The sequence below is a fragment of the Schistocerca americana genome, chromosome X (assembly GCF_021461395.2).
Source record: "Schistocerca americana isolate TAMUIC-IGC-003095 chromosome X, iqSchAmer2.1, whole genome shotgun sequence".
Taxonomy (NCBI): domain Eukaryota; kingdom Metazoa; phylum Arthropoda; class Insecta; order Orthoptera; family Acrididae; genus Schistocerca; species Schistocerca americana.
In genome coordinates this window covers 702,521,769-702,544,720 of record NC_060130.1, presented here as the reverse complement: position 1 = coordinate 702,544,720, position 22,952 = coordinate 702,521,769, and the positions used below count along the sequence as shown (strand labels likewise).

Here is a 22,952-nt window from a genome sequence, read left to right as displayed (position 1 = left end):
AGTCCGGACCAATCGCTCAGCGGCACCGTTTGACTGAGGCGAAAACGGCGCGGATGTCAGATGTTGAATACCATTGGCCTGGCAGAATGACTGAATTTCTGCAGACATGAATTGTGGGCCAATGTCGGAAACAATAGTCTGCGGAAGACCTTCAATGCAAAAGATAGCAGACAACGCTTGGATGGTGGCAGAGGACGTCGTGGAAGACATCCGGACAACAAAAGGAAAATTACTGAAGGCATCTACCAGAACCAACCATCGAGCATTCCAGAATGGACCAGCAAAATCGATGTGCAAGCGTTGCCAAGGGGAAGTGGCTTTTGGCCATGCAAAGACTTTCTGCGGTGGTGCGGATTGTTGTTCGGCACACGCCATGCAAGAAGAACACATATTCGTAATCGCAGGATCGATGCCGAACCAAGTACAGTGCTGACGAGCAAGTTGTTTCGTTCGCACTATACCCCAATGTCCTTGGTGAAGAAGCCGTAATACAGAGGACTGTAACGAACGTGGGACCACGACTCTGCACTGATCATTATCAGAACGCAACAACAAAACACCACGTCGAACAAAAAGTCTCTCCTTGTGAGCAAAAAATCGGCGAACCAACGGATCCTCGATCCGTGACTTTGACAAGGGCCATTGCGTAGCAACAAAACGCAAAACGGTAGCAAGGACGGGGTCAGCAGCTGTGGCTGTAGCTACACGACGAAAATCAATCGGAAACGAGTCGACCACTTCATCGGTTTCCGCATCAATGAACATGCAAGCAAGTTCGGAAGAATCGAATGCTTTATCCTCAGCAACAGGCAAACGGGACAACGCATCGGCGTTTCCGTGCTTAGCAGTGGACCGATACAAGATATCGTAGCGGTACTGCGAGAGGAAAATAGACCAGCGAATGAATTTCTGCGCTGTACGCGGAGGTACAGGCTAGTTCGGATGAAAAAGCGACGTCAAAGGTTTGTGGTCTGTGATGATGGTAAAGTGACGACCATACAAGAAATCATGGAACTTAGTAACACCAAACACGAGAGCCAAAGCTTCTTTCTCTATCTGTGAATAATTTCTTTGCGCAGACGAGAGCAATTTTGACGCAAAGGCAATAGGGCGATCATGCGAGCCAACTTTGTGCGCAAGCACAGCACCGATCCCGCTTTTAATCCTCGTCGTCATTTGTAGTGTTGACAGATTGCCAACACTACGCACATTATTTAAGGGAGGCGGCCATAAAGCAAGCAGGCGGACTTGATGGTCTGAAACAGGATACTTCATAAATGCGATAAAGAAAAGTAGGTAGCTGCTGGAATACGTAACTCTAATCTATCCTTGTTGTATACATCGTTCTTGATGAGACATTTCATATGATAACTATCAAACTATGTAATGCTAATGGCGCCTTGCTAGGTCGTAGCCATTGACTAAGCTGAAGGCTATTCTAACTGTCTCTCGGCAAATGAGAGAAAGGCTTCGTCAGTGTACTCGCTAGCAAAGTCGTCGTACAACTGGGGCGAGTGCTATTCCGTATCTCGAGACCTGCCTTGTGGTGGCGCTCGGTCTGCGATCACACAGTGGCGACACGCGGGTCCGACATGTACTAAATGGACCGCGGCCGATTTAAGCTACCACCTAGCAAGTGTGGTGTCTGGCGGTGACACCACAAAATACTTTCCTACATTATAGAAGCGAATATTAAATTTGAACTAATATTGCGAAAATTTTGTACTTGGATAGCTTAGAATGAAAATCTTTCTGTTTATTGCAAAGGAAAACAATTGATTTTCTAAAACATTGTCTGTCATACACAACTTGAAACAGGTCATGTCGACCAAATCATATGGAAGAACTGACAGCGACGTATATCGGAAGGCAGTAAAATCTCTTGCCTTTTGGCAACACACACACACACACACACACACACACACACACACACACACAGACACACACATTCTTTTTTTATTTTTATTTGTTTGTTGTGCTCGACTATCGGCGAGGCACGAGAACGTCTCTGAATAAATTTCTTAGTTTTGAGTACACTTACGAAAGAAATATAAAAACAACTATGAGAGTTACTGATTTATGATGCTTAGTTTGCAGTCAGTTGTGAGTATTATTAGTAACTACGCTCCAGTCCCTAAACCTAGTTACAGAAATGCGAATCAGACGCATTACGTATTCCAGGCCGTAGCAGCCGCGACTTGGAGACACCAGCTATGGTCACTTCTCAGCCCGCTGTTAAGATCACATCGGTTCGTCTTCTTCCTGCTGGTATTGTAACTGAGATTTGGCAACAAGGCAATGTATGTTTTGGCAACTCTGTGATCGACGAGTTACTTCCTGGTGTGCACGGAATTAAGCCTCAAAGTTCACTTGATTTTACCTGTCATTTCCAGTGAATAATCTGAGTTATCATCGCTTGAGGTGTAACAAAAGTTTGCCACAGTCGGCTCTCAGCCGTGGCAGCGTGCGGACGGCCCCGCGCGCCGGCCAGTGCTCCGTTGTCGGTGTTTGTTTACTTCCGCGTCGTACTTTAAGGCTTGTGTCCGTCCACCGTGAACAACATGTCGAGCGCTTACCGCCGTGCGACCCTTAAAGTTTCCTTCCCAGCTGAACATGCGCGACCTCGTGCACATGAAGTTGAAACGTTCATACGTGAAGAAGTTCGTTTAGATCCTAACCACGTTATCGGAATCCATTTTTCGATCATGAGTAGTGTCGTTTATATTAAAATGACGAACACCAAGGTGTGTGAAGATGTTATTCGCCGCCATGCCAATGAACTTAAGTTCAAATACTCTGATGGTCACGTCGGAGCTGTAACACTTGAACTCGCAGAGTACGGTCAACGCACGATTAGGGTGTTTGAACTACCTTTTGAAGTGCCGAAGGACGTAGTTGTCTCTGCGTTACAACCATACGATAACGTCATCGGTTACGTAGAGGAAAAATGGCAAACCTTCACGACCTACCATGTCCTTAATGGTGTGGGTCAGGTCAAAATTGAAATGAAAAAACATATACCATCGTACCCGACAATTGGCGGGCTGTGAGCCATTGTCATGTACGACGGCCAACCCCGAACATGTGCGGGTTGTGGTCAAGAAGGCCACGTCAGATCCGCGTGCATGCGACGCCGCCTGATCCAGACGCCGGTCGGTTAGGAAGCGTCCCCAGCGGTGATCACTCAGATCCCTGTCACATATGCCAAGGTTGCCCAGGAAGGTAGCACCTCTACACAGGGTCTTCCTGCTCCGTTGCCGTCGTCTGATCAGGTAGATGCAAACGGTACTGAGATTCCTTCTGAGGTGCCACAGACGCCAGTTCATGACCCGCCGAATCATCGCAGCGCTGTCACTGAAAATGCTACTGAGATGGACGTTGATCCGGGAGTGGTACCTACTTCTGCTTTCCTTCAGACTGGTCCGGAGTCAGACGAAAGCCACCCGCAATCACTCTGAACGACCTGTTCGGAAACAAGGGTCGATACGAAAGAGAAAGACACGTAGCCGTACACCCCCTGATAAATCATTCTACGGATGGATACCAGGGATGCAGACCCGAAGATGGACGACAAATCGCTCTTTGATGACCAAAAGTCTGATGCGAACGACCCGTCACAGGCGACCACTGGCAACGAACACCCCTTCTTACTGGCGCCGTCGCCCCCACAGGACGAATTTGAAGAGAGCCTATCCGCTGAACCGAAAACTACGTCTCCTCTCCACGTGGATGATGTGCACAGCCGATGTCCTACCGCAGTGTCAGTCTCCTGGGCAGACGACGTGGAGATCGAAGGGACTGGGGTGGACGGTGCTGATGATGGGGCGCCCCCATCGGTTGCGCCTGCGCCCGCAAACTCTCCACAATAGCAGCCTCTTCAGCGGACCGGCAAGATCGACGACCTCTCGCTCCTGAAGAAGGAGCCCCACCTGTGCCTGTGGGACTCCACCAGCATTATCGCGTCGCAACGATCAACCTCGCGACCATTCGTGCGTCCCACAAACTAGCGCTGCTCCGCGATATGATTTATGATGCGGACATAGATATTGCGCTTTTTCAGGAAGTGCATGTCGCCGATTTTTCACCACCACATGGCTTCACGGCGCATCTTTCTCCCGCTTCGGACACCGGTAGTGGTGTTGCCATCATCTTACGAGATGGTCTTCCCGCCGAAGATGTCCTATACCTCCCCAACGGCAGAGGTATGGTCCTTACTCGCTTTGGTGTACGCATCGTCAACATTTATGCGCCGTCGGGCTCCAGCTACCGTCGTGAACGCAATGCCTTCTTCGCGAATGAAGTTACACCCCTTGTTATGGGACCACACGATGACTGGGTAATGGATGGCGACTTCAACTGCACCAAGCGACCTCAGGATCAATTGCCGCGTCACTCACCATGCGCAGCTCTGGAAACAGTCGTCACGCGGCTACAATTTGTCGACACGTGGAGACATGTTCACGGTGATCTTTTGGGCTTTACGTACTACACTGCGCACTCCTCTAGCCGACTAGATCGCATCTACATCTCGCGATCCCTAATTCAACACACTCGACAGGCTGAAATCTGGCCTGTTGCTTTCTCAGATCATGAGGCTTACTTCTGTGACGTTGTTCTCACAAGACAGGCAGTATGGCACGGACGTGGTTTATGGAAAGCTAACACGGCACTTCTTAATTCAGCTGATTGTCGACTTCTAATAGAAGACACTTGGATCACATGTACTAGACGACGTCCCACGTATCCGTCTACCATATCCTGGTGGATCCAGTGTGCAAAACCTGCTCTTCGAAAAACTTTGATCCGGTATGCCAAAGATGTTGTCGCCTGGAGGAAGAGCACTATGGACTTTTACTACAGGATCCTACGAGAATGCTCCACGATGCCAGCCTCCCCTGAGCGCCATACAAGGATGAACCATGATAAGGCCCAAATCTCCAATCTCATGCGAAGGCATTTGGAAGGAGCGATAGTACGATCTCGTACTGCTGATCGCATGCCTCATGAACATCCGTCGATGTACCATATCATCCAAGAACGCCAACATCGACGCCGAAAATTGATTCACGTCCTAACAGACGAAGAAGGGCGTCGCTACGTAACCCAATCTGCAATAGGGAATGTGTTCACGCCCACTACCAGCAGCTCTACGCCGCAATTCCACATTCCCCAGAGTTGATCGAGGAAGTCTCACAGCTCAACTACGGTGGTATCCCAGGAGATGCGGCGATTGACTTGATGTCAGAGGTGACTGATGATGAAGTCCGCGATGCGATCCGGGCAGAAACCATCAATCGCTCCCCAGGACCCGACGGTCTTCCCCTCGAATTTTATCGCACCTTCCGTGATTTGTTAGAGACCACCTTCACCTCCATCTGTCGGGAACCTGATGTCTCCGGAAGTACCTGTGCCGGACGCTTTCATGGAAGGAATTGTTATTCCTGTACTTAAACCGCATGGTGGCAACAATATCAGTGATTATCGGCCCCTCACCCTCCTTAACAGTGATATGAAAGTCTTCACTCGCCTTTTGGCGGCACGACTTAAAAACGTTGCCCGATATGTTGTGTCGCCAGATCAAGCATCTTTGGGAGGGGATAATAATATCCGCACGGCTTTATGCCGCTACAGGGATATGATCGCCGTTACCCAGGCACAAAGTCTCTCTGGGGCACTTGAGTCTTTGGACTTTAGTCAAGCTTTTGATAGGGTTGACCATTCGTTCCTTACGGCTGTTCTCCACCATATGGGTTTACCAGTCGCCGTTATCACGGTAGTGATGCGCCTTCTGCGGGGTGCCTCTTCCAAGGTTATGTACAATGGCAGACTCACTCCTCCGATAAAAATAGGTCGATCCGTGCGTCAAGGTTGCCCTCTATCAGCGATTTTGTACGCCTTTTCCTTGGAATCCTTGCTATGTGGACTCAGACAACGTTTGGTAGGGTTGTCCATAGATCGCTACCGATTCTGTTGCACGGCCTATGCTGGCGATGTGGTAATCTGTTTAAGTAATTCCGGCGAGGTTCGAGCTGTTTTGACGTGGGTAGCGACTTATGGTGAGGTGTCGGGTAGCTCTTTAAACATACGTAAGTCACAAGTTATGTTCATTGGCACGGGACTTTCCGTGGAGTGCGTTACACCTCTCACCATCGTTGATACCATTCGCTGTTTGGGAATAGATTTCTCATCTGATCTCCGGCGTTCAGTCACCATCAACTGCCGACGCCTCCTTTTAATCATCAGAGCAGGTCTTATGGACCATCGCCTTCGATCCCTAGATATTCTCCAACGAGCTCGATATGTCAATATATATATATATCGCATCCCGAGTTCCCCATGTAGCACAAGTTCAACCTTTCCCGCTTACTGTGGCATGCCGCATGTTGGCAGCGATGGCATCTTTCGTCAGCTCTGGGCTGTTGTTCAAAGTTAACTATGCAACCCTTACTCTTCCCCGTGAACGAGGTGGGATAGGTCTGTTTCACGTGCCGGATAGAGCTCGCGCCCTATTTGTCAGCTTCCAGATGACGGTATGGACACGTTGCCCAACGAGCCTCACTGGTCTCCTCCTGTCGGCCTATACGCCGGTCTCACTGTCAGCCCCAGTGATGATCTCGGATGTTCCGGCCCAGTTCCATTATATACGATGCTTCTTTCTTGAACTCAGTTATCCACACCTCACCTTACCAAGACAGCTTTTACTCAAGACAGAGGCAGTATACAATGTCCTCCAATTAGGTCGTCCACCTAACCAGATTGAACAAAAGTTCCCCCAGGTTGACTGGCGTCATGTATGGCGCGCGGTTTTCGCCTGTTACCTTGACATGAATGCTCAGTCTGCCTGGTACCTAACCGTCAATAGTAAGCAAATCAACCAATTTCGCCTTCATCGTATCCACCTCGCCCAATCACCTCTATGTTCCACGTGTGGAGTGCCAGACAATGATGAACATCGGTTTGTTTGCGGACCGGCGGCGGAGGTTTGGCACTTGATTCGTCGTATTGTGGCTTTTCTAACGCAGGACATTCCAGATCGGCTTACTCCCCTTTCATTATTAGCCGGCCGCGGTGGTCTCGCGGTTCTAGGCGCGCAGTCCGGAACCGTGCGACTGCTACGGTCGCAGGTTCGAATCCTGCCTCGGGCATGGATGTGTGTGATGTCCTTAGGTTAGTTAGGTTTAAGTAGTTCTAAGTTCTAGGGGACTGATGACCACAGCAGTTGAGTCCCATAGTGCTCAGAGCCATTTGAACCATTTTTCATTATTATTTCCGGAACGTGACTATTTTCCTCGGACAAAGACCAATGCTGTGAATTGGATTCGCGGACATGCCATTCAATACCTATTTGGACAAACTGTAGACTCTGTACTCGATTTTTGGACATACCTCAATGACCGTCATGTCGTTGTCCGTCACCCAAAATACAGACAATTTTTCTCGAACTTCCTTGGGAGTGCTTTCCACGACCCGCCTCGCAGCTGGAATGTGTTAAGCCAAGAGAGAAGAAGATTTCCTGTTTGAACAAACGAACATTTCTGTACAATTGAACTTAACACATCAATTTCGAGAAGACGTGACTCAACATATTACCAGCGGGGCGCAGAAGGCCTCTGATCAATTACACTAAAAAACTAAACAAAAAAACATAAAAACAATAAAAATAAAAAAATAAAATCAGAAAAAGTAAGATTTTGTTTTGTTTGTAAGGATAGCCCTAACCTTGATTTCCCATATTTCCCCTGGTATATAGGCAGCTCTCTGGGGTAGGTATAGTCAGGAGCCAGCGCCTGAAGTGGACCAGATTTTTTTGTTATAGGATGAAAAGTGACGGTGGCACTTAGGTTTTTTTTTGTAGTTCCATTTTATTAAGGGGTTTTCAAAAAAAACTTATATGTCCACGTATAGATTATTATTAATTTTTAAAAGAAAAAAAATTCTTAAAAACTTAAAAAATAGATGTTTAGGGCTCGGACTCAAAAAACAAAAAAGGAAAAAAAAGAAAAAAGAAAAAAGAAAAAAAAGAAAAAACAAAAAATAAAAAAATAAAAAAGTGTCTGATATGGTTCGTAGTTCCAGTCTCACTGAGTGTATTATTTTTATCCCTTCTGTGAAAGAGCTACAAGCAGTCAGATCAAACATCGATAAGTAAATCGCAAGAAAGTACTTTCGGCTCATAGTGCTATGGTGAAAAACTTACAATGCTGCACAACAGGTAACGCCTCTTTCCGCTGCTCACAAGCAAATTTTGGGTTTCTAGGAATACATAACTTTATTTATGAAATGCCACATTTGCATACCTCTTGAGTATGACATAGCATACCAATTAAACACAGACCCAATCAAAATCTAAGTGAGTAGTATTTTACTAATTCGTGACGATAGAGGCACGCTTGTGTACAGATACTCAGTTTTATTAAAGCAGACGTTCGTCGTAAGGTTATCGTGGGTAGTTTTATTTCATTTTTTTATAATACAGTTCACAATTTTCGTAAGGTTTCCCTTAATGTTGTTAAAACAATAGTAAATATGAGAGAGAAATTAATCATCAACGATATATGCGAATTCTCTGATGTTATTTATAACAGTCTGAAAATGCACATGCAGTTTATTGATTACATGCATGTAGAAAATTTGTTCTGAGTTAAAGCTGTCAAACAAGGTTTGAAGAAGAATAAAATGCCACTACCAGACGACAGCTAATGTAGAAAATACTTTTCCGATGTATTTTGGCACGATGCGCTCTACCCATACATAATACAAAATTTTCGAGATGCATCTACTGTCTGGCTGTCTATTAAACCTGAAATGAACAAAATGTCGCAGAAGTTAGCCCCTTTTCCACATACGACTATTTTGGGTTGAGAAGTGAAGGAAATTATGGTACGAGTTCCATTAGATTGATAATTTTAGCAGACAGCAGAATTGCGTTTTGAAAAATATACCAATTAATGTACTCGAACTCGCGACATCTTATCTACCGTGCGCGATACTTACCATTACGCCACTAGCTCACACATACTTATAATAGCTCCAGAAGTCAACAACAAGTCCTCCAGAAAATCTGCATTCCACAGCGCTGTGGGCTAATGCATATCGCCAGGTCAATACTTAAGGGAGACAAACAGTTATACCTTTTCTTTTGCACTGGACGACGTTTTCAACAAACAGATAGTGCAATAGAGTAGCTCAAGTGGAAAGGAATATTTCCTGTTTAAATTTCTGCATTCTACACTGTTGGCAGTTCTGTGTTGGTGGCAGTTACGTGATTTTATTTTGGTGATTACAAAATAAAGTTGAATGTATGCACTGGGTAGCCGAGGCAGCTAGTTCATTGTGATTCAGTCAACCAAGTAAATGAATTTACTGAACATGCTGCAAGTTGATACAGGGAGCCTGTGTGTCAGAATTCTCAGCCAGTGTGGTACAAAGGCGTTAGGATAGAAACATTAGCCACTGAGAAGAGGATTTTGTGGTCTGTTGGACTGATGATAGGTTTATATATCTCTGGTTTGCGTTCGATTCCAGCTTCGGTCAATGATGTTAGATAGGGAGAGACAGATTCCATTCTCTTCTGGCTACACCAGGTGAAGAAGATATAATGGCATTGTGGTCTGAAATTCACATTAAAAATGATATTCCTTCTCTACCAAGTAGACTTTAGGTTGAACCACAATAAAGTCTGGAGTGGCGACATGTAGAAACTCTATCACCAGTAACCTTTCTTAGACTAGTTATTTATTTCTAGTGACGAAACAAACGTTATTTAGGCTCACAGGACACTTATTCCATCTTTTATCTGAGCTTCTGTATGTCGATAAAATTGGTTCTGAACTGGGACTGCAACTCAGACCACCCTTAACGTGGAACTTGTTCCCTTCGTGACAATACAGCTCAGCTACAATATGTTGTTTGTTCGAAACTGCAGATTCCTCAACATCTCCACATATTGCGCGTGAATGGGTTCGAATCCTGGCTCGGCACTAAGGATTTCATTATGTATTATCAAGCTCTAGCATGAGAACACCTATGTGCTGGTGGATAATAATTTCGTTTTTTAATGTATTTTCATTCGTTGTCGACACTAACGATATCTGACGTTTTTGACTCCCAGTGAGACACAGAACTATTTGCGAGGTCGCTGTAAGTGCAAGATGTTATTCCGAGCTGCTGGTGGAGAAAATTTCGGTAGCTGACGTCTCTTTGTGTGTAGTCAACAATGATACGTGTGGAGCTCTATTCCCAGTCACCACTGAACTCTTCGTCATATTATTTCTAGTTCAAACATGCTCAACTTTCGCTGCTGGTGCAACAAACCCATATTTAACGTTCGTTTTCTCTAGAATATAACAGCGATAGGTGCCGGGTTGGAGTCCTGGAAAGGAAGAAATTAATGTTTCGTCTCGTCATTTCAGTTAAAACATCTAGCTACTGCCGAGAAAATCCGATATATCACAGTTGATTGTTGTTCGATATCTATCTTATTAGGTTTTGAGTTGGAATCCCTGTCCAACACAAAGCTTTACCTCACGGCATTTCAAATAAGTTACTTGTTAAGAAGCAATATTTAACATCTCTCGTAGTTCGTTAACAGGGACAATAGGTGCTGGGATGGAATTCGCGTCCGTTAAAAATGTTTACGTTATGTAATTTAAAGTTGGTATTTGCTAATTGATACTGTCTAAAATCGAGGTATATCACTCTCTGTATGCCTAATCAGGAATGACTGTTAGTTTCCGTCAGTCACGAAATCTTTGCTTAGTCTGCATGACCTGGGTTTGAATCCATATGCAAAACGAGACGGTTCGTTGTGTCATTTGAAGTTCATACATATTCTCAACTGGCTGCTCGTGAATAACTTAAATTTTTAATGTCACTTTGTGTTAAATAATAAGTACGGTATGTTACTTTGAAGAGGAAATCATGAATACGACGAACTTACTACGTGCATTACCTATCTGACGTAATAATGAGAGTGGTAACATTTCAGGTGTGTCATTTACTGTAATAAATGTGAGCATACAAGCCTTAAGGACAGTCTTACCTGTGATAAGGTGTTCCCTAATATTTGTAGTATCGTAGTATTACTTTACATCTTGAGTTATTACGATACAGAGCAGTGTTTTCTAGTGGTAACTTGTTGGAACCATTTTCAATAGTCAAACGACTGTAGCAAGGAGCGATTAGAGGACCTGTTAGAAAGCTGCGTTATGTGGGTTGCATGGGAATCAGGCGAAATGCAATTCAGGTCGTTCGGATACTTTTGAGCATAACTGTTCCAATAATATAATTTGAATAAACAATAAAATATTTCAGTAGTTTTTCAGTACATCTTGAGGCTTTCCATATGTTAATATTACGCTGCTAGCCTGCTTATAATTCACTTTTAAACTGTATTTTTCTTTCAGTTTTTGAAATAGTATTACTTTATTAACAACTGCGAAAATGCGTATTAATTACTAATGCAAATATGACTCATGCTAGTGACGCACCCACATCCTGCAACTCATCGTTAGATGGAATGCACTAGCCGGCTAGTGTGGCCGAGCTGTTCTAGGCTCTTCAGTCTGGATCCACGCGACCGTTACTGTCGCAGGTCCGAATCCTGCCTCGGGAATGGATGTGTGTGATGTCCTTAGGTTAGTTAGGTTTAAGTAGTTCTAAGTTCTAGGGGACTGATGACCTCAGATGTTAAGTCCCATAGCGCTCAGAGCCATTTTTTTGGAATACACTCAATACAGTCATAATATACGAAGTAACAGAAACAGTTTAGTTTGTTTACCATATCTTAGTTACGTTGTGTTGTTAGAGTCATACTCGCCACAAGATACATGGAAGTTTCAAAGGAAATTGTTAACGTATTGTATCTACAGACGCTGTTTATGAAATGAAATTGCGTAACAAACATAAAGACACAGATAACGGCACACAGATCGCCTAGTAGTCTACATTGCTACTAACTGCAGAAATAATTTACCAGGCATCCAACGATACTCTTACATATTTTCTCCAGTTAAATCTCCAAAGACTAAATCGACATGTCGTTTACCGTAAACAGAGTGTGCAGAAAATGCTTCCAGGAATATACTCATTTAATGATCGGTTTGCTGATTCTGGTGCCAATTCAGAAGTAGCTAATTTATATTAATGATAGAACACCTGACAAAAAGAATCACTAAATACGTAATTAGGATGTATTTCGTTTGTCAGCTTTATGAGTTCCATTTACTGAAATTCAACGAAACGTTTCTCCACCAAAAGAAGTTGGCTTGAAACAAGATGCTGTGCTAGATAGCCAGAGTGATCTGAAGCAACAGAAGAGGAACCTCTGTTCACCTGTGGTTCCCCGTCCGTCTCGCTCACAGGAACGGGATCCATAAACGTGACACGCCGCAGCCGAGGTGTTGCAATAGACACCGACCTTCACTACACAGACGTAAGAGTGTGCGCTGCCAATGCATATCTTCCACCTCCTGGAAGTCACCTCTGACGTATCTCATTTCAAAGTAAAGCGAAATGATGAAAACCTACCACGATCAGTTTGTCGTATGAAGCTGCTCGAATCAACGTGTCACAGAAGTGATGTTCCAGTGACATTCAGTGGCAACATATCTGATCATTCGCAATGTCTAAAACGCGAAGCGATTTCTAAAAACTCTTCTTAAGTAAATCCTGGCGAGTTCTATTGTGAGTTTGTTGTACGTATCAAGTAACGATTTCACCAAATTCCAGCATTATAAATATTAAATATGAAGTAATATTCACAATAACATTGGGAAGTACAGAGTGATTAAAAATCATCAGACTACTTCGTATGGCAATATTTACATCCACACTGATATTAACATAATGCATTGGAGCAAATCTTAATGATTCTGGGTTGTCTTTAGTTGCATATGCTACACTATATGTTCAAACGTATCTGGACACCCTTCTGTAATGCGGAATGGACCTCCAGCCGTCATAAGAATCGGACCGACCAGTACAAAAGGAGCCGGGGTGTGTTGTGATGTAAGAAGAGAAGCAGTAACAGCAGTATGTAGATTATACGGCGGAAAATAAACTTATCGATCTCCCAGCCAACAATGTCCTTCGAGTCTTTCTTTTTCTTTTACTGGAGATACTCAATTTATGAAGCAGATCTAGTATTTAAAATGCTAACCATAAAGAAAAGGTATACAAGAAAGCAACACTAACTAATTTCCTCTAGCATCCGGGTTTTGCAACTGAAATTCTTCTCATACTATACAGAGAAAAAAAAAAGCATCTATCGATATCGAATCTATCGACGGAGCAGATGTAAGAGAAGACCTTAAGACCACAATCTGGTCAGGCTAAATACGCAATAAGTAAATAAAAAAATAAATATGATAGTCTAGCAGTACGTCGTTGAAGCCTAGGTCCCTGTATTAAAAATGACAATAGTGTTGGACTACTTCTCAAAGTTAAGCGGTGGAATCCATTTTCATGTTATAAGTGTCATTACCGTCAATTTATTGCGTACTAAACTACGTAGCATAGTGAAGTAGACGCTGGAACCTGTTACAATTTATATACATTTTAAGCTGTTTAAGAAAATACAAATCGGGACACCCAGGCGGGGATTTTAATACAGCTTCTCTCGAAGACCAGTCCAGTGTTTTAACCTCTTTCTCGATGTGGCTGATTAGTGTGGGAGTTAATAGACTGATGCTGAATCCAGAAGTACTGCTCATATAAGTCCATGACCACATACTATAAATTTTCAGATTGCTGTCAATTCAGAGGCAATATGTTTTTCCACATTCTACTGAAACTGCAGTATTTATTACTAGCATCGATCGCAGAATCTGTAACTCTCAAACAGTGCGACATGTAACACACCATGGAAGTAATGGTTAAGGAGAATTCGGTGTCTTCGTCTTTTGCCAGACTGACATCCTCCGTGAAGAGTTGTTCAGACGCCGGTCTCTGTCCAGCACATCTCTTCCTCATGGTCTTACTCTCTAATTTGCAGATTCTTGATTCAGCCATCGTCACGCTGCTAATGCCTTCAGTCTACTCCGGAACTCCGTCGACTAGCAATCCTTAAACCTTCTTAGCTTTTGGGGTTCCCGTCAAGTTGAAGGTCTGTAGTACCCAATTGAAATCAGTCAATAGAAGGCTCTTGTTTGCACTTCCAAATCATTTTCCTCCAGTCAGAAGACAGACCTATCCAAACTGCCACTAGAGTTCGACACAGGCCAAGTGATCTCAGTCATATGTACCACATAACAGTCGAATAAATTCCTTGTTTATGACTGTCTAAACACAGAGGCACAAAAAATAAGGTGTTCTTCCATTAAGGCAATACCAGTTTATGTAGGATCGTTGCAAACTGCACTAAAAAGGGAAATGCATTGAAAGTTGTGCAACACATACATTACTCGGCAAAGAGACCATAAACCCAGCCGTGTCGGAAACTAATTCGGTCACTTGACTACGTGCAGTTGAAAGTAGTCCCCATTACTAGCTTGCAGTGGAGGCACGTAAATGTGTTTGACGTAAGCCAAGACGGTTTGCTATTAACGCCAATAAATGTATTGATGAGACGGAGAAGGGAGCAATAACGCTGATGGGAAGGATGACGGAACGTGCAAACAAATTTTTAAAGTCTATGATGTTCAAGTTACGAAGGCGGGATCGATTCTGAGTGGAGTATGTGATCCAAGTATCTACGTCGAAGAAGAAGAAACAAAGTATCCCATTGATGACATGGATAAAGGCGTTATTTCGTAGTAATTTCAGCGATATAATAAACAATACAATGAAACAAGTTTATTAGAACCGTTTCATACAGAAAGTCTCTCACTGTGTGGATTATCTGCAGCTGACGCCACAAGTTGCCTGTAAATGAAGGTGATATGTCTTTGGAGGAGAGAGGTGTTTTATGTCCATCTAGTATGAATACATGTTTGTGCCTCTCCCCGTGCTGTGTATGAAAGCAATGGGTGCATGGCTGCATGATGAGGTTTAATTTGAAAGTTTCATGGGTAACCGTACACTGTAGCATAATATGGTTCAAATGGCTCTGAGCACTATGGGACTTAACATCTGAGGTCATCAGTCCCCTAGAACTTGGAACTACTTAAACCTAACTAACCTAAGGACAACACACACATCCATTCCCGAGGCAGGATTCGGACCTGCGACTGTAGCGGTCGCACGGTTCCAGACTGAAGCGCCTAGAACCGCTCGGCCACACCGGCCGGCGTAGCATAATATGGTAGTTATGTCAATTTGATATGCTGATAAAAGAAAGCAGAGAGGTTTGTCCACATCCATAGGTGACGCTAAGGAGAGTTTTCGTGTTCGGGCCGTTATGTTGGCCAGAGGCTCGTTCGTGCCTCTTTGCTAACCCCCACCACATTGGGCTCCCCAAGCGCTCTGGCGCGGCCGATGTGGCCACAGTTGGGCCGCAGCGGTGAGTATGAACAGTTGTGTTTTTGCGAACACACTGTATATTTCCGGATATGGGTATCAGGATGTCTCGTTTTTCAGCGATCGTAATACGAAACGTTTTCTTTTCAGCTGAATAATGTTAGGGAGAATTCTTTATGTCTTTTGTAATAGTCCACGGGTGTGAAAAATGAGAGCTCCGCGAGGGCGCTTTTATTCTGATCCGAACTGTAGCTACGATAACTAGGAGAACGGTGTGGTCATGATTATCTAAATGTATCCCCAGACTGAATTCACTGTGAGCCTCACGGGTTAGTTTAAGGTTTATTCCACGTTAATTTCTAATGAGAGTCATCTGAACGGACGATATAACCATCTTTGTGTTTGAAGCGTCATGGCAGAATAAAACTGTGTGCCGGAACGAGAATCGAAGTCGGGACCTTTGTCATTTGCGGGCAACTGCTCTAGTGTTCGGAAGTGACACATAGCCTATGTCTGTACATCCTTTAGGTCTGGCTATTCAAGTACCAGGTGAATGATAATATTATATCTTGCTGTAATAGTTCGTATAGTTAGCGCCCTTTACCTCTGTATGGTTAGAGTTGTCATGTTATAGACTTGCATCATTGTTCAACGACTTCACACGTAGTGTTGAATCGCCATAAAATTTAAGTTGCATATGCCTTCAGCACTTATTAAACAACACGTTCACTCACAATTTTTAATCGAGACTTTTGAACCTTCCCTTATGGTTACTACGTGTCATCACGAGTCCATCAGACTCGTTTTTGCTCTAAATTTGAGTCACTAATTGTTTCCTGTCCACTTGCTCTCAACCACCAGAAAGTGTTAATTTTGGTACCGCAGTTACCCTCTCTACATGTGTTGTAGAATGCCTGTAGTCAGAGACACATGTGTTTCTGTTTCGAAAATGAGCACCTAAACTGTCGAGTTGGCGAATAATACGTGGCATTCCATGCTGAACGAGTACCTATACGCCTGTACAATATCATTTACTCTCTTTTCTCAAAATCGGATTTAAAAGACTTGATGTATATTTGCAAACTCATGGCCACCGACGGAGTGGAAACATGCTCTCTCTGGTGGGCTTGTTATAAACATGTTGTTAATAGTCGAAGTGAAGAATGATGCTTCTAATTTTATTTTTCACATGAACTGGTTTGTGAACGTATTGCTTTCCCTCACTGTCCCATTTATCCTCCCGCCTCTCCTGCGCCGCTTTTTTGTGTCCAAAGTCATGGGCGTTTAGGTTAATCAGTGAATTACTTCTTTTCTTACTTCAATAGTCCACATACGAGGTTGAAATTGTCGTATCGCAGCGAAACTTGGTAGATATTATAATACATTAATGCGGAACAGCTTTACGCTGGGAAAAAATTAGTTCCAATTTTGGCCACTAGGTGCAAATCTGGAGCTGTGAATGCACGAAAGACGCATAAAAGTGTTTCCATATGTAATAGATCAGGAAACGGGACTTGGGCAGAAGAGGTTAAACGAGTGATAAAGGCATTGACTAGTTGTTCAATATGGAGAGCTCGACGAAATGCTATACAGCGCCAGATTCGCACCAGGTGGCCAAAATTGGAACTAATTTTTTTCCAGTTAAATAGGTCCCGCATTAATGCATTAGGATATATACCAAGTTTCGCTGCCATATGATAATTACCGCCCATACTGGGCCTTCCTGTGTAGCTGCACTTATAATCATTCTGTGTATTGGTAATCATCACTAGTAAAGGCAGCCTGGTTTCTCATATGTTAGCCCATAATTACAACTGAGTTCAGCAAAAGGTTTATTCATTTACACTGTAAATCTTTAAATTACGATGTCATACAATATTCTATCCATCTGCGGGGGATTTAAACCTCTTATTAATAACACCAACTCGAAGAGTGATATTTGTTGTCAGTAAAAGGTACCAGTCATAAAGAAGTCCCGTGCTTAAGCTGTACGCTTCTGTCTGTAACGTCACGTTTCCTATTAATGTCTGTGTCCCCACTGTTAAGTGTTGAGCACTCTAGTAGTCCAAATACGTGTATAGAAACCTGATCATAGCTAGAAACAGGAAAGGTGGAAGGTTTCATGAGTAATTAACAACGAGAATCCTCAACCATTCAAAGTGGCTTTCAAGAACAAGACAGATAGCAAGCACACATGAGCAGCTTATTTTTAATGACAAAGCATCAACTTCGCGAAAACTTCAAAGGTTTTTTCGCAGTGAACTGGATCTCAAGGTTATCAAGCAATGTCACAAAAATTGTTCTATGATACTTAGTTTCTAAAGGTGCCAGAATACAGGGTGTTACAAAAAGGTACGGCCAAACTTTCAGGAAACATTCCTCACACACAAAGAAAGAAAATATGTTATGTGGACATGTGTCCGGAAACGCTTACTTTCAATGTTAGAGCTCATTTTATTACTTCTCTTCAAATCAAATTAATCATGGAATGGAAACAGACAGCAACAGAACGTACCAGCGTGACTTCAAACACATTGTTACAGGAAATGTTCAAAATGTCCTCCGTTAGCGAGGATACATGCATCCACCCTTCGTCGCATGGGATCCCTGATGCGCTGATGCAGCCCTGGAGAATGGCGTATTGTATCACAGCCGTCCACAGTACGAGCACGAAGAGTCTCTACATTTGGTACAGGGGTTGCGTAGACAAGAGCTTTCAAATGCCCCCATAAATGAAAGTCAAGAGGGTTGAGGTCAAGAGAGCGTGGAGGCCATGGAATTGGTCCGCCTCTACCAATCCATCGGTCACCGAATCTGTTGTTGAGACGCGTACGAACACTTCGACTGAAATGTGCAGGAGCTCCATCGTCCATGAACCACATGTTGTGTCGTACTTGTAAAGGCACATGTTCTAGCAGCACAGGTAGAGTATCCCGTATGAAATCATGGCGGTGAATCGAGGAAGTACAGTACATACTAACGAAACTAAAATGAGCTCTAACATGGAAATTAAGCGTTTCCGGACACATGTCCACATAACATCTTTTCTTTATTTGTGTGTGAGGAATGTTTCCTGAAAGTTTGGCCGTACCTTTTTGTAACACCCTGTATATGCGTCGTTATGTGTGCTAACGCTACCACATAGTTTAAAAAAGTGCTTACTACATTATACCAGAGGCAAAATACTACTATAGGAGCACAAAAAGGTGATCATGCTCATGTTTATTTAAAGACTCTGAGTGAAAAGTGGCGTACCAGTTCATTCTATATTCGTCAGCACCTTTAAATATTTTCCCAAAAAGTATGAGATGAGATGGTATTGGCGCTCTTTTTAACGTGCAATGCACCGCTCACTCACACAAGCTCCCTTAACTGAACCTCGCCCATACCCACTATTCCGTCCAGTCCCACTTGCCCATTGTTTTTCTCATTCAGCCCAACACATTGTTGTTATCTCTTTGTGTCTCTGTAACTCTCACAACCACAGTCTCCTTCTTTCTGTCGTACTAATACTGTCTCCTCTCACTTTCACTGTCTCCCTGTTGCCCTCTCTTACTACTTTTATCTCATTCATCCCTTCCCACTGTTGCCGCCTCGTCTCAGTGTCACTATCTCTCTCTTCCTCGTTGTTATTATCATAGATTCTGTCTCTCATTATCACTGGCTGCCACCTACTTTCACTTTCTCTTTATCTTTATTCCTCTCCCACTGGCACTGTCTCTTTCACTTTTTCCTAGCTCTGTTTTGTCACTCTCAACTATGTTCCACTGCCATTGTCTCATTCTTTCTCTCACAACGCCATTGTCACCTTCTCTCTTTCTGTACCATAACCACTGTCTACAGTCCTCTAGTATTTATTACTTTTCCTTCTCTTTCCCACTGCCACTCTCTCCTTTCTCGGTATAAAAAAGTGCGAATATGTTCGCATACAAAAATTCTTCGTAAAATTTTTAAAGCTGCTGAGGAAGGTAGAATGAAGGACTTGAGCATTTTTCAGTCATTATTTTAATAAACAGAAACATATTCGCCTTTTCTGTGCTCCGGTAGGAGCATTTTTCTGCTGGTTCCCTTTTCTGTGCTGCAGCAAGGAATCTCACTCACTCGAAAAGAATTTTATGGGTCAGTTAAATTTTGATAGCTTACTTATATGAAATTAAAATAACGCAAAACTATAGACTTTTACACCTCTGGCCGGATTTTATGTGCACAAAAATGTTGCGTGTGCTTCAGCACTACAACAACATGGGGTTCCCAGAACCCTTCTGATGATAATGGAGACACTTTACGGCATACTTCTGCGTGCTACGTCACTTTATAAACGACATTTCCGGGGCGCATCGGATTTCACGTGAGTATTTTACGTGTACAAGTAGGATAACTTCGTATCTCAGCCATCTGCTGTGCATTGTCGTCTTGGAATCAGTGGCTCGGTTTTGTTACCCGAACATCATGTTTTTCATGTTTCCTCACAAACCGCCCATGAACTAAATGGTGCCTCCATAAACCTCTTAGGGCGCACCGTAATCCAAATCTAATGCACAAAGAACCATCCGATTTGCTCCATCTGCATAAGGTGCAGGAAGTTTGTAATATTCAAACTTTGGCCCCGTATTGTAGGACAGTTACAGTAAGACGATCCTTCCATACAAATGGTCAATTGCCCAAGGGCTAACCAAAATAATTTACCCTACCTTCCTATCACCAATAGAACGCGATGTATGAACTCCGGGAAAATTCCATTTTTATGCGTGTGTTTTTGGAACATATTAGGTAGCCCATACCGCCCCATACGTACCGATCTTTAGCAAAATACGAAGCACTAAAATTAAAGGGGCCAGTCGTTCGTTCCAACGAAACGTCGGTTCATGAAAGTTACTCTGTGAATTACTGTTGTCACTCTGATGGTGGGCGAGTAGTATTGTCAAGAACAATGTTTAGTCATTTTACTATGCAGGCCACTCGCATATAGACGTGCAGCCTATAACAGCGTTCCACTTGTAGAATGCTGGAGTGTACGCTTTTACTATCTCCCATTCTGTGTCTCGGTTCTAAGCAGGACTGTGATTCCTCCCTGTCCCAGTCTCGAGTTCGCTTTGACGGGTAATACTTGTGATTAGCACAGAACTTGCCCCACGTCAGCGCCAGAAACCTACTTAGATGGACCATAGGATTCACAGGATGGTCAGAAACAGTTTGAAAAGCTTCTAAAGCTGTTGCAGGGTAGGATGCACCGAGAAATAATGTTAAGGAAAAAAATCGATACGTTGTGCAGTTTCAGAGTTAATTAGCATTGAAGTTAGCTAATGAGGCCGTTGCGCGCACAAATTCAAGCTGACCGCTAGTGACGGTGCCGACAAAAGTGTTCTTCGTTTGGTACCCTAAAACCGAAAAAGAGAGTAATATAAAAATTTAACATGGCACAGTAGGAAGGAACGAGCCAGAATCAAAGGCCGAGCACTCTCGTACGCTATCATCTACGCTATGGGATCAACTGATACTAATTGTATCTGGCGAGTCACTTGAATTTGCGCTCGCATCTGCTTGACGTTAACTTCCACACTAATTATCTCGAAAACAATTATTTCTCAACACTATCTACCCTGCAGCACCATTTCAAACTTCTCAGACTGTTTCTGACCACCCTGTATAATTGTCTTCCATAAATGTTCTGTATTTCTAGTGGAAAGTAGTGTCTTGCATTGATGTGGTAACTTATAGTGTTGATTTTGGATGTTTTATTTCTCTTTGTAAAATTTTCAGAAATCGACAGATCCAGTTGTGCGCGAGCTGTTCGTACGCAAGGTGTTCCCGCCGACAGCGAAACGGCCAGCCTACTACCAGATCGATGTGGGCGTGGAGCGGATGCGCACGTCGCTGTTCGCATTCCAGGCGGAGGCGGTAACGATGTACCCGCTCATCCTGCGCACGTTCAGTGAACGCGGGAAATGCGCGCTCTCAGAGATCATCCTGGTGCCCCACGGCATGACCTATCTTGCCGTCCCCAAGGGCTCGCCGCTGCGGGAGCATATGTCGTACGGGTACGAGCCAGACAGTTTGCTTCCCAGATGCAATTAACTGCCATGTAATGTGTTGCAGTTAGTTTATTAATTTATTTTATTTTACGTGTCGAGTTCATGAAATTATTGCAATACTAGTACAGCATTAATACACTACTGGCCATTAAAATTGCAACACCAAGAAGAAATGCAGATGATAAACGGGCATTCATTGGACAATTATATTATACTAGAACTGACATGTGATTCCATTTTCACGGAATTTGGGTGCATCGATCTTGAGAAAGTCAGTATCCAGCACAACCACCTCTGGCCGTAATAACGGCGTTGATACGCCTGGGCATTGAGTCAAAACTTGATGACTGGGTGTTGTGTGATGTCCTTAGGTTAGTTAGATTTAAGTAGTTCTAAGTTCTAGGGGACTGATGACCATAGATGTTAAGTCCCACAGTGCTCAGAGATATTTTAGCCATTCAGTCAAACAGAGCTTGGATGGCGTGTACAGGTACAGCTGCCCATGCAGCTTCAACACGATACCACAGTTCATCAAGAGTACTGACTGGCGTATTGTGAAGAGCCAGTTGCTCGGCCACCATTGACCAGACGTTTTCAATTGGTGAGAGATCTGGAGAATGTGCTGCCCAGGGCAGCAGTCGACCATTTTTTGTATCCAGAAAAGCCCGTGCAGGACCTGCAACATGCGGTCGTGCATTATCCTGCTGAAATTTAGGGTTCTGCAGGGATCGAATGAAGGGTACAGGCACGGGTCGTAACACATCTGAAATGTAACGTCCACTGTTCAAAGTGCCGTCAATGCGAAGAAGAGGTGACAGAGGCGTGTAACCAATGGCACCCCATACCATCATGCCGGGTGATACGCCAGTATGGCGATGACGAATACACGCTTCCAATTTGCGTTCACCGCGATGTCGCCAAACACGGATGCGACCATCATGATGCTGTAAACAGAACTCGGATTCATCCGAAAAAATGACGTTTTGCCATTCGTGCACCCAGGTTCGTCGTTGAGTACACCATCGCAGGCGCTCCTTTCTGTGATGCAGCGTCAAGGGTAACCGCAGCCATGGTCTCCGAGCTGATAGTCCATGCTCCTGTAAATGTCATCGAACTGTTCGTGCAGATGGTTTTTGTCTTGCAAACGTCCCCATCTGTTGACTCAGGGATCGAGACGTGGCTGCGCGATCCGTTACAGCCATGCGGATAAGATGCGTGTCATCTCGACTGCTAGTGAAAACGAAGCCGTTGGGATCCAGTACGGCGTTCCGTATTACCCTCGTGAACCCACCGATTCCATATTCTGCTAACAGTCATTGGATCTCGACCAACGCGAGCAGCAATGTCGCGATGCGATAAACCTTTATCGCGATAGGCTACAATCCGACTTTTTTCAAAGTCGGAAACGTGATGGTACGCATTTCTCCTCCTTACACGAGGCATCATAACAACGTTTCACCAGGCAACGCCTGTCAACTGCTGTTTGTGTATGAGAAATCGGTTGGAAACTTTCCTCATGTCAGC

General features: G+C 43.8%; 1 protein-coding gene across 1 annotated transcript in view; it reads left to right on the top strand.

The window, feature by feature from the left end:
• Positions 1–22,952, top strand: part of LOC124556261 — a 189,109-nt gene that overhangs the window by 124,984 nt on the left and 41,173 nt on the right. The window contains exon 4 of the mRNA XM_047130247.1: positions 21,157–21,448. Coding sequence (XP_046986203.1) covers positions 21,157–21,448 — 292 coding nt within the window. The remainder of the gene's footprint in view (positions 1–21,156; positions 21,449–22,952) is intronic.